General features: G+C 42.5%; 1 protein-coding gene across 1 annotated transcript; it reads left to right on the forward strand.

Annotated features, from left to right (window-relative positions):
* The first annotated feature begins 4953 nt into the window (after positions 1 to 4953).
* btg1 (BTG anti-proliferation factor 1) lies at positions 4954 to 12394 on the forward strand. The gene is made up of 2 exons (XM_014988929.2): positions 4954 to 5430; positions 8204 to 12394. Exons 1-2 carry the CDS (start codon positions 5286 to 5288, stop codon positions 8599 to 8601), a joined length of 543 nt encoding a protein of 180 aa, XP_014844415.1. The 5' UTR covers positions 4954 to 5285; the 3' UTR covers positions 8602 to 12394.
* Positions 12395 to 13078: the final 684 nt, after the last annotated feature.

Genomic DNA, 13078 nt, shown 5'->3' on the forward strand with positions numbered 1-13078 from the left:
TTCATGTTTGCGGGTGAGTCGAGGCTGAGCCAGAACCGACGGAGCCGCAGTCCAGAGGAAAAAGACGAGGCCAAGACAAGTTCCTGTGTGGGTTCACATGAGCAGAGAGGGAGGCGGCATCATGGAAAGTTTGTGGTTTTTCTCTGACAAGTCTCTTCCTGGTAGCAGAGTGGGATGGGCAAACGAGTTTCACCGACTTGTTTTTGTGCAAGATGATCGCTCTGCCTGAGCCACACCTTGGACACTCAGGGTGACATCAGTTTGTTTAGCAGCTACACCCACTTTCAAATAACTCCTCTTCTAGACAGGTGGCTGTTCTGCAGAAGCGATTATTTTTGTTGACTTTAATTGTGTGCATGAGCACAAAAAAAAAAGAAAAAATAAATAAGATGCTCCAGTTAGATAGTTAATGTTCTGAACTGGGCGTATTCAAACACACAGCATGCCACAGGAACCAATATCAAGATGTTAAACATGTTTGGCTTTCTTAAGGTAAACCCTTATTGACATGCATCGTTTATTTATTTCAAAAAGGCGAAGAAAAAGTGAACGTTCAAAATACAAGAAACAGGATAAAACAAAAACCGTTGAACAAGTTTAGAAAATGGCTGCGACAATAATTAAGAGCCCATCCTGTTTCATTGACCCTGTTACATATTTAATGCCTGTTATATCATTTCGGCTCATTACGCAGCTGAAATGAGGTTAACCAAATAAGACAAGGTTCAATTCATAACGGTGAACTTCAAAGCCACCATTAGGAAATTTTAAGGAAAAAATTCTAAAAAAAAAAAAAAAAAAAAGTTAAAGAGGATTATTTCTTAAGTGGGCTCCTTTTTGGCCAAATAGCCACACTAACACAGGCATAGCTCTGTTGAGGGAAGATGGTGATGGCGTTCTTTATTCCATCAGAACTTCTGTCCACAGCATCGTTTGAACATGGTGATCACAATGATTCCTTCCAGTTCTCACACTGAGTTGCATTCTTTGGTGACACCATAATGCTACAGGAATGATAAGCTGGAACCTCCCCAAAGAGTCAAAATATATTCTGTATTCAGGAAATGTTCACATCACTGCTTGTACATTTAGGGGGCGAAGCTACAGACATTGTTTTGTCTTGCGTCTTGATGAATGAAGCCAATGTTGGTTTGACTTATTTTTGACCCGTGCGTGTTGTGTTTCCTGGTCTTTGTACCCGGGGTCGGCGGACACGCAGTGTGTGTGTGTGTGTGTGTGTGTTCAGCCTTTCACCACAGTGGAACAGGAATGTTCTTTTGGGAAAATTCTGCCCACGCAAACCCAGCAGTCCAGATCTCTGTGTTCATTCCCAACCTGACATTCTTTCCTCCACTGGAGTTCACAAGTGGCTGCGAGATAAAAGCCTCCATTCATTATGCTAACTGAGAACCCGGCGTAATGACAGGATACCCCACCCCTGTCTGGCAGCAGCCGGGGCCATATTTCACCCAGCTCTGGAGGCCCACACATTAAAAGCAGCCTACGCTACGGCACGTTGTTTTCTTTTTCAGGTGCTCCGTGTCCACATCGCTTTCTGTCAATCAGAAATAGCCGGAAAACTCGGGGGTTTCCAAGTTTAATTATTTCTTACGATTATGGCCTTCACCTTCTTTCTCTTTCACTTTTATGGTGTTTGACTTTTATCTCGCTTGCCGAGCTGCCGGCGTTCAGCCCTGCACACCCACAATCCCTGTCGGTAATGAGGCAGCTGCCTGTTCACAGATGTCTGTGTGATACACATGTGGACCATTATGTTTCCTTGCAAAAACCTCTTCCTTTTTTCCGCTCCTACTGCCGCGTAAAAAGCAAACCATCTTTCTACATTGGTCTTTTCATTTTTATAATGTGCCTGTTGCCACCGCACTGGTGTTTGGCTCGTCTCCTTAATGTGTTACAGTTGACTTTAAAACTGGTAAATGTACAGAGACACTTATTCTCTATTATCTTCAGTTCATGTTGGTTTGAAATGTGACCTAACTTTATGTTAGAAAACTCCAGGATATTTGTCGTGCACTTCTGGTGCAGAATTTTGCACCAAGCGTCGATCCGTTTTTGGTCAATTTTACAACTCGTACCGAATGGCTGGACGGAAATGCAACCATTTTTTACATCTTCATCCAGACATGGAAAACACTAATCAATATCTGCCAGATTGCTTCTTAGAATTTAAACTACACATGGGTTTTAGAAAATGTCCGTAGTTTGGCTGGAACAAACGGTGAATGTGGCAGGAATGTGGGCGTAATCTGAAAACGATGAACTTCAAGTTTCATGTAAAAAGTGAAACAGATATGACTTGTGATGGATTTCCCTGCCATGTCGGCATGAGGTATCCAAAACAAAGAGGGATCTGTGTGTTCGAATATGCTTCTTAAATGAGCAAATGTGGCTGAAACTATTACGAAGCGTGTTTTTGTTGATGAGGCTGAAGGGGGGGGAGTTCCCACATGTATGAACTTGAGTAGGATCTGAGGATTTCCCTGAGAGCTGTGGCCGTTAACTTGACCAAGAACAAGGGAAGTTGTGCAACAGTGGTTATCGAGAGGTCACTGCAGAGGAATGCCTTTTAATTTAAATGTCAATAAAGACAAATTAATAGTTTAAAAACATAGTTAGATGTATAAGAACATGTACATTTAAGAGCACAAGAACCAAATAAAGAGTTAGGTAAAGTTTTGTCACAGTGACGTAAGAGAAAAACACTGTCCAGAAAACAACTACTTTAAGTTATTTTTGCCGAAGGCCGTTCTACAGCATGCTCAATCAGAGGGTGCACTTTGATTTTTTTTTCGACTGTTTTTGTGTGTATTCTGTGCAAACCTACCCAAACACATTTGAGCGTACCGTGTGTTCCTGCGTGCCTTCAGGTCACGTCAGTGTGCCATTCCTCTGTTCGGTTGCATCACGATTGAAGAGCTCAGCAGGTCATCATGACTGCATCGGCGACAAGCAACCAGCAGCAGTCTGTATTTTTCCACTGATTTTAATGAGCATGTGAAGATCGGGCCCCCCCGAGAAGAAATTCAACCCAAAGTTACTTCTTTGCTGTTCAACAAGGTCACACAAGGTGTGTTTTTTCATCTGATGGAGACTCCTCCTGTTCAGTATTTGACCAGACATGCTTGACTGCTGGTGCTAACTGCTATATAATGAACTATGGTAAAGTAAACAGCTGTGCTCTCCTTCCTGTCTTCATCTTTCTCGTACACAACCACCTGTTTTCCAGCTCAGCTTTCGTTGTCAAAAAAAAAAAAAAAAAAAAGAACCAACTCCAAACACGGAGCGCTAGAAAACAACCACTAAGCCCAATATACATTTTAGTAACTTTACATCGAATTCTAGTTTTAGCATTTTTGCTTTTCATTATTCTCAGGGGAAAAAAATTATCTTCCCCCCCAAAAAAAGTATACATTTATTGGATAAATGCTTACTATACTTGCTGTTTTCCTCTCAACGTTGTGACTAAAGTATATTAATTGCATTTAATCTGGCATGCCATTTGAAATTTTATTTAAAAAGAAAGAAAAACCTGAAGTGTGATAAACTAAGTGATCTTTACGATAGTAACATTTCAAATGCTGAAATGTGCTTTTCTCTTTAGCTCTTCAAAAATGGACAACTCTGCAATGCAGGTAGGATACTGACTGCTTTTATGCACTCTGTACAGACCCAGTTTGCCTCACACTTCAGCGTCCGTTCATACCAAACATCACTTTTCTTACCCCCACTCTAAATCCTCGTTCGTGGCATAAGACTAGTGATGCTGATGTCAGCACTGCCACCTCACTGTAACCAGTTCTTTGGTTCGGGTTTTGGCTGCGCCGGCACTTCTGCTTGGAGTTTGCATGAGTTTTCCTTTCCATAACCCAAAGTGTGCAATTTAGGTTAATTGGGGATTCTAAAATGACTGCAGGAGCATCTGAATGCATTGTTTCTCTGTTCTGACCTCGTGACAGATTATAGCTGTGATCTGTTCAAACTCCACATCTGGAAACAGTGGGGAGGAGGACATGGAGGAAAAGCAGGTATACGGAATATCGATGAACCTCTGAGGACGGCGTGATTTGTCTTTTGTGTCTGTGCTAATATTATTGATTGTAAAACCCGGATTCTAACTGTATCTACTGATTCCCTCTCTGGTTTATCGCCTCGTTGTTGCTCATCAGTTGTATTTACAACTAAACTTACGAAACTAAAATATGTTTCTGACCACCACTCTTTTTTTTTCTGTGTGTATTTCCTATTTAGTAACTGTTCCTGAACCAAGCTCTAAAAACTGAATAAACTTTGGTGCAGCACATTATCTTTACAAGTCGACTCATATTAACTCGTATTATTAACTCGCATTTAGTTAGTAATCAGGATGCGCATGTGTTTCTTGCAACACAAATCATCAGATTAGTAACAAATAGCTTCTATTTGTCTCTTATCCTATGCCGTTTGTCTTTGCACTGAATATTGAACTTTTTTGTCAGATACTTAAACTATGCTCTGTTTCCCGATGGCCAATAGTATAAAATTCTAATAAAATTGGACAAAATGTGGGACAAGTTAATTTTTTTCTGCAGTGTACTTAGCGTGTTATGTAGATATTTATTGTTTTAGTTAGGCTACATTTCAAATGAAGCGAAATCGCATTGTTTTGGTGTTGCCGTAGAATCCATATTCTAAGAAATTCACCGTCCGGATTTGTTGTTCTACTCGACCAGTCGTCGCTTCCTCTTTTTTTCTGTTCTGCTTGCCACCCGTATTTCCGACAGTACGGGAACGCAGCACCATTTTCACGCCAGGCGCCTCTGTTTATTTTCAGCTCGGTGACGTCAACGCTTCCCTCCTCCTTGAATGCGTTTCGTCAGTGCGTGGCCAGGCCTCTGATTGGTCGGCTTCGGTTGCCGTAGAGCTTAGTGACGGAGATGTGAGGAAGGAGGGGGCAGCGCGTTATAAAAGCCCTGCTCTCCTCTGTGAAACCCCCACTCTGGAGGAGAAAAGCAGGTAGAAAGGGTTGGTTCGGGTTTTCTAGAGGGACCTCCCCCAACCCCCCTTTCTGTATTTACCAATAAGAAGCGCTTCTATCCCCAACACGGAGCATCTGAGAAAACTTCATTTCACCTCGACTAATAAATGCCAAGAAAAGCACCAACGAATCAGGATCTCTACTCTGCAACGAGAGGAAAGACGAACTGTCGGAAAAACACGTAAAAAACCCCCCCAACAAAAACAGCAAGAAAAAAAAATCGCACGGATCGTCGCCGTGGCCTTTCTCAATGCATCCCCTTTGTGCCCGTGGAACGATGAAGCCAGAAATAAACGCCGCCGTCGGGTTTCTGTCGAGATTTCTGAGAGTAAAAGGACACGTAAACGACCGACAGGTCCAAACGTTCAGCCAAAGCTTACAGGACATTCTGGCAGGTAAGAGAACCAGAAAATGATCCAGACGCGCACACAGCTCACCTCCGTACACACACACACATATTGTTTTACACTCCCGATTCATTCAGAAGTGTAAAAAGTCGTCTTTTGACATTTGAGTTGAAGCCTTTCTTTGTTCTCCGAAGTCTCACTGTGAGCGCCGCGGCCGTTTGCGCACATCGGAGAGGAGCGAAAACAAGAAAACTATGAGCGCGATGGGTGATCGGTCGATGATTCTATTCGAGCGCCTTGGTTTGTTGTGTTGTATTTGATATAAAACACAGTAAACCAAAAGTGGAAAATCGCCTATTTGGTCGGTGTGGGGGTTGGGGGGATAAAGAGACGCTCAAACAAGGAAGTGCGCCTCGCTCGACAAAGCTCAGGGAGAACAGAGGGCTCTGAGCAAAACAAGCTTCATCGAGGCCGTTCAATTACGTAATGCATCAGAAAGAATGGGTTTATGTTTAGACATGTACAACCAGGCGTTTAGACTGATTAAATATTGTTATTCAGAAAATATCGAAGCTGTAACTGATAATAAAGCTGTTATTAATGCGTAATTTATGCGTTTTTAATACATTACACGGTTTTCTTTGGTATGTAAGTGATTTGACGGGGACGATTACACCGAATCCTTTCCTATCTATTTGAGTAGCCTTTTACGATTTGCTGCTTAGACTATTTATAGAATTTCATGGGACATCGTAGGTTTCTGAGTTGCGTTCATAGTGTGCGGAAATGTCCGCCTTTACCCTTTTACGCACAGCCTCTGTTTGGATGCGGTGTTTTTCCACCGAACAGAGCGCCGTGTGTCTTGATTTCCTGCCCTGAACATGTTCCGGGCTCGAAACTCTTAAGCTGCCATACATCTGCCTCATTCCAGTTAACGCGCAGCAGCGACTGACCTAAATTTTCCAAGAGCGCCTTAACAGGATATGCGTCGAGTTCGAGGACAAAAAAAACAACAACAAAAAAACATGTAAACATATTCAACTGGAGCAAGTGTAGGGGGAGGGGGGAGGAACAAAGTGAACAGTTTAAACTGTTTTATTATCTTATTTCTTCATTATTTTCTAATCATTTAATTCTGTAGCAGGTTTGCCCAAGTTAAATGCAAATGTTTCTTTTTAGATTCGCTTTTTTTCTTCTTTTTTTTTTCTTTTTAGATATTTTTGTGGGTCAAAATTTCCTTTTGATTCATCTTATTTACCGATACTTTGTATTTAATCCACGTTTAGCAAAAAATCTGGAAACCCAAGAACCACGAGATAAAAACGAGCTACGTTCCGGGCCCTCAAACTAGGCCAGAAAATCTTTTGTGCTTGAAACCAACACAGTTGCGCGGTGTTGTGTCTGCATGCTCAAAAGCCGAGGGCCTTTTAAAGAGTTGGGGCAGCGAGTTTGAGACCTTGACGGTTGCATAACTGTTGGCTTTGTTTATAGACTCAATTCGATGCCCTTCTGCAGAGCCACATTAAATGGAAAATACCCAGTGACCTGCTAATGGGGCCTTGACGTGCCCACATAATGCATCTTTGGCATTCGAGGTCAGCTACAAAAAAATGCATAAACAACCTGCTTTGGTTAAACTCTTAAGGTTAAGCGCACAGTCGACTGCTCCCCCCCCCCCGCCCCCCCCACCCCATGTGTCCTGGTTTTTAAGAATAGGCCCTGCTGAGCTGATCATTTCCCAGCTGCTCTGGGGTTTGTCGGCAGCTGCCTTTGTCGCTCAAGCTGAGGCCACTCTTTCACGAGTGCCAGGGCCTCCATTAGCTTGGACGTACACAGCCGTCTGCGATAAGGCATGGGGGGGGGAGGGGCTAAGGAGGGTATTATCCTTTGGATGCATACAGGTGGCCTGCGGGCCTCAGTCTGAATACAATTTTTATTTTTCTGGTTACATTAGTGTTCCCATCACTGGAAATTCAATCTAAACTGCAAAGCGTTGGTTCATTAATATACTGCGAATATTGCATGAAAAGATCAATGAAAAGAAGAAATGGAGCCTCAACCTTGCCCCAATGTGTTGTTTCTAAACCACACTGCTAAAACACTATAAGCACAGTTTCCTACTGCTCATCGTTCATCACGTTAAAATGAATCAGAGGCAGAAAATTATGCGTCACTAGTTTCACTGGGCATCCGAAACTTCCACAAGGAAAAGGAGATGGAGGGGGAAGAGGGGGCACAGCCTCTCCCCTTTTAGAGGTGGAGCTTTGTACCCCAGATGGCTGTCTGGGGCACTTTTGGTGTTTTTGTTCAGCCATTCACAGGAGGCTGTTTTTTTTTTTTTTTTTTTTTTTGCTGAAGGGCAGAGGAGGAATTGTGCAATTCAGTGGCAGTCCCTTTGTCACGTAGGCTGAGCCTGCCCCTGGCTGGTTGTTTATGGTAGCTTATCATGCCTGCAGCAGGTGGTGGTGTTTTTCTTCCTTTTCTTTTTTTGCAGCTCATAACAACTTTGTCGATATGTGCAACTTGTTTGCTCTGTTAGGTTTGGAGTCTAATTACTGAATTAGTAAAACAGATAAAATGGTTCCAGGCATTTCCCAATTTTAGATTCTCACTGGAGTGGAACATAATTTTAGAAAAACAAAAATATTTGCTTGCTATTAAATAATCTTATATAAATGGTTATTACTCAGAAGTGCCAAAAAAGAACAGAGTAGTACCTTTAATTTTGCTATGAGTTTGTTTTTGTGTGCTTTCAACGCTCATAATCAGACCCCCTGTAGCTTAACTCTTTCCATCTTCTCTCCCTTTGTTTCCCCTGCAGAGCAATATAAGCACCACTGGTTCCCAGACAAGCCCTGCAAGGGCTCGGGTTACCGCTGCATCCGCATCAATCACAAGATGGATCCACTGGTCGGGCAGGCTGGCCAGCGCATCGGCCTTACCATCCAGCAACTCTACCTGCTGCTGCCCAGCGAGCTCACGCTTTGGGTGGACCCCTTCGAGGTGTCCTACCGCATCGGCGAGGATGGCTCCATCTGCGTCCTGTACGAGTCACAGCCTGGGCCTGTTGGCATGCCCCTGTCCGCCAGCTCTGCCTTAGGACACGGGTCTGTTGGCCCCATGGTGGACAGTCACCTCAGCTGTAAGGAGGAAATGAGGGTGCTGGGCAGGACCAGTCCCTCCAAAGCCTACAACAACATGATGACTGTGTCCAGTTAAAGTGGTGCGCGGTCAGTCCCAGCCTACTATTGTTCAGGGTTACACAGTGGCTGGTCAGATCATGGTGAGCCTTTTTAAAGCTAAAAATATGAAATGAAATAGTGAAAGAAGAAAAAAAAACAAAACAGGATGTGGCCTATCATCCAGGTGATGGAAACCTTGTAGGTTCAATATTTTTACCTTCTCTCCCGGTTATCTGTTGTGTTGTCATTGGATCAGCTGGGCACTCCGTTTTCTTTAAGGAGAGGCTTTGTGAAAATGGAACTGTTGGGGCAGCTAAACCATCCAACCAACCAGGAAATACCTACCCCCAATCCCTCCATGGAGACTGGCTCCGAAACACCCAACATCCCTCACTTAACTTTCCACATTTTAAAGTGCTCCACCTCTGAAGGGGCTATCAGCATTGACTTTGCACTTTTTCTTACTTACTTGTGGGTACTATGGGTACATGTTCAACACATTACAGCAAAAACAGTCTAAATTGTAAGGATTTGTTTTCCAGGGATTTTAAACTTTCATCGATCATCGGTTCTTTAGCATGGGCGGGGAGGAAGTTGAGGTTTGGGCCGTGCCATAGCAAATCCAAGCTTAAGGTAAAGAATCAACATATAAGAGCACTTCTATTTTCTAATAAAACTGTTTTTGGACCACAAAAGTACATTCTTTACCTTGTAGCTATTAAAAAAGGCTTATGGTCTGAGCTCAGCTTCCTCCCTTTCCTGTTGCCAAAATATTCCAGCCCTCTGTCTACCTGAAATCTGTTGTGACGCCCAATGATACCAGCGTCTCCCATTGGACCTTCACCCCCCCATCTTGCCCATGTGTGTGTAGCTTTCTTTGGGAATCTCCCGTTCAAGTCAATGAATGTTGTTGAAGTTCACAATCAAGATCCTGTACTGATGTTACATGTCCCGCCCCCTGTCTCCGACACTTTGTCATCTCCTGCATTACCAAAAGTAACATTGTAGCAAAGAGGGGCGTGGGAGGGGGTCTGTTTACCCAAATTTTGGTCTTGTGGCCCAGTTTGAGTTGAAATTGAAAGCACTTTGATGTGAGATTGCGTGGGATGTGTACCTTCTCAGAGAAAAATCGCCTCCATTCCATCCATTCAAATGCCAACTTTTGCCACAGCAGTTCTCCTAGTTCTAGCTTTTTTTTTTGTTCAATACCTTCTTGCTGATGTTTGTCTTAAGGGGCTGTGCAACTCTGAATTTCATAAAAACATTCAGATTTCGTAGACAATAACATTTCAAAGCAGTTTTTTTAGGGGGATAAGGAACATCTTTGGGGTTGTGGTAGGGAGTTTCTTTCATCCATTTTATGGCCCTGCTGATTTAGCCTAAGTTAAGTTGCACCCCTTTTTCGAATAGGAAAAATGGCAATTTTAGTTGCAGATTTAAAAAAATAATTAATAAAAAGAAAGGGGTCTGGAACTCAGACCATTCCAATTGGCTTTTCTGTTTTTCTTAGCTAAGCCCAAAGTTCAGGGTACACTGCCTTAAGAACTCGTCAAGAATTAGGAGTGACTGATGAGCTTAAGCTAAAATTTGTAATGGCCTGATGTGTTGTGCTGCCTGGACCCTCATTGGGGAGTCCGGTTTCCAGTTTCAGGCAGTTCCAACCCAACTCTTGGTGTCTGGGGGTGTTGGTGCCTCAAAATGCCACTCCTTAGCTCAGACCTCCTGTTCAGAAGAAAAACCAAGTTGGGATGCTGCTAACTGAACCCCTGTGGATGCAGGTAGACTTAATGTGACACATATCACCCTTCGTCATTGCGGGGGAGTTGGGTAAGGACGGCGAGGTTGGGAAGCTTGGGTGTGAGAGAAGTTGGGGGGTGCAGGGCCAGACTCTTTTGTCCAGGGCAGCTAAAATCCCTCCAGCCCCCCTCCTTCTGATTTTTATTTTCCCCAACACCCACCCGCCTCGGCCAGAAGCCCTCCACCCTCCCTCAGCATTGATGGATAACCAGCACACGTGCATTAGGTGGATTTGGTTGGACGCGAGGGAACATGGATCTAAAAGATGAAGAACTTGAGGGTACTGGGCCATTGTTTCATCTCACTGGATTGCGCTGCACTTAATCACTGAGTGAGTAGCAACTTTGTTTACATGCATACGAAAGAAGGTGGCAGCTGTCTTTGTACCCCCGCCTCGCTTATTGGTTTTGAGGTCGAGTGGAAAACGGCATGACCGAACAGATGCCGGAACGACTCCGGTTGTTGTTTTGGCATCGGCCACCGGCCAGATCTGTCACGGCAGGCTGGTTTCTACCGCTCATCACCACACTTTGGGGTGTTTAAGCTCCACTAAGCCCCTGAGAAGATCATGGGTGATATAGCTCTAGCCTTTGATGCACTGCAACCCTCCCTCACTCACTCACTCTACCCCCAACCCTTTGCCACCGTTGCTCTCTGCTGATACTCCCTTCAGCAATCTGTGAAAAAGCAGTGATTCCATGTTGGCAAGATAGATTGGAGCCTGCTGGGATGGGAGCCCAGAGCTTTGGTTTCCATGGTGGACCGTCGTATTTGTTTTTAATAATCATGCTGCTCCATTTTAGCTTGTTTTTCTTTTTTTTTTCTTTTTTTGTCAGCAGACTTGATGTTTTGAGATTGGTCTATATTTCAGAAACAAGATGATCGTCTTGTCTCTCTTTCCTCTCAATGTATTTCGTAGTCACACTGGTAGGGTTTCTCTTTTGTTTTCCGTAACTTATCCACATTTTCTCATGTGCATCCACTTTTACTCTTGTAATCTAACAACGTGTTAACATTTGTTTTTATTCTAGATCTAAAACATAAAAAAACAACGATAAAATCTCTTCCACCATTCAAGTTCCGTACGTTTAAATGGCATCCATTCAGCTCCTGTGCACATAGGTTACAAACTTGTGAGAGCGCTTTGAGTATTCAGAAGTAAAATAGCACATAAATGCACTAAATGTCAAACTGAAGTTGTGACTGTTTTTATTTTTCTCTCTCTCTGTTTTCTTTTTATTTGAGACACGAGGAGTCTCTCCTGGAATGTATTGCCAAACTCAGGCCTCAAACACTTCGTAAATACTCTTATGAAAAAGTTGTGCATGTTAAGATATGAACCCGGAAGGGAACAGCAGTTTGTTTTTTTTTCTTACCGTCGATGTCATCGAACAGCAGAATTATTGCCACTTTCGCATTTGAGGTGTTTTTACATATTATAGAATGTATTGTAACTGTACAACAAATGGTAGAGTGCATAACATTACACATGGGAAGTGCCAATAATTGCTATTCTGGGGTGTTTTTAGATGGTCTTTTCCTTTTATGTTCATTTTGTATTTCATCTTTTAACATGGATGACGTTTTTTCATAAGTGAAGCCATTTGTGATGGGAGTGCTGGCAAGGACCAAAGTTGTTTTCTGGTTTAAAAGAAAAAGAAAAATATTAGTTTCCATGATCTGTAACTATAGGCGTATCCTATTTGTTTTTTTTTTCTTTTTTTGTGATTTCTTTTCTTCTTTTCTGTTTTTTTTTCCCCTTTTTTGCTCTTATTTACATATAAAATGAGAAAATAGACAAAAAAATCTGAGCTTACCCAAGCAGGAAAAGCTGTATCTTGTGATCTCATGTCAGTACATCATTATTGTGTTCAGTTTCTTTTTCCTTGGGTATGTTGCGATGAACTGCTGTAAATTTGTACAGTTCATGTAAATTGATTGTGCGGAAGTTGTACAGATTTCTATATTTTGGAAGAAAAGTTTTTTTTTTGTTTTTTTCTCTGTAATAAAAGATTTCCTATCTTGGCATCATACCCCCTGTGAGGTTTCTCGTCATTTCTTTTATTTTGGAGAACAATCACGCAAATAAAAGCTCTAAGGAATGAAATATGATAAAACTTGATCAGCTTAAAGTTTGATCTGGAGACTGAGGAAAGTCTCATTTTCTGTCTGGTTGCTGTACCTTCCTATAAATATTCTGTGACGTAGTTTTCTGCGGATCGTAGAAGGAAACATGCATGTACCTCTCAGTGTACATTGAGCATACCTAGTGATTTGTTATTCAGCAGCTCTCGGTGTGTTGTATCAGTCTATAAAGTAATGCCTAAACTTTCTGAAGCAGAAATGTCTGACTGCAAAACTCAGTTTGGATGTGGACTACTCAGCAGCAACGACAATAAGAAGAAAGCAGCCATGATTAACAGAGGGAGGGCAGAACAGGGAAAAGTTTCATTGCTCAAAACGGCTGGAAGTAAGGAAGTGTAAACCTAAATGTAAAAGTTTACATAAACCCCAAATGAGATTCTGAGTCGTTTTCAGGCGTTTCTTTGTGTGTCGCTTCCTGTGAATCCCGGTAAATACATTCACAGAATGAGGTCATAACATGCACTCTTGTGATTTGTTTATTAAAACAAAAATAATCTCACAAGGAAAGCAAATGAAGAGTAACCCATAAGCAAAGTGGTGGTTTATTCAGCAACACGTCACTTTTTGCATGT

The sequence above is a fragment of the Poecilia mexicana genome, unplaced genomic scaffold (assembly GCF_051168715.1).
Source record: "Poecilia mexicana isolate PSO_F unplaced genomic scaffold, ASM5116871v1 scaffold_23, whole genome shotgun sequence".
NCBI classification, from domain to species: Eukaryota; Metazoa; Chordata; class Actinopteri; order Cyprinodontiformes; family Poeciliidae; genus Poecilia; species Poecilia mexicana.

Coding starts and splice junctions, on each gene's coding strand:
- btg1 (XM_014988929.2), top strand. CDS start 5,286: ATGCATCCCCTTTGTGCCCGTGGAACGATGAAGCCAGAAATAAACGCC. Junction 5,431..8,203: donor CTTACAGGACATTCTGGCAG/GTAAGAGAACCA, acceptor TTTCCCCTGCAG/AGCAATATAAGCACCACTGG.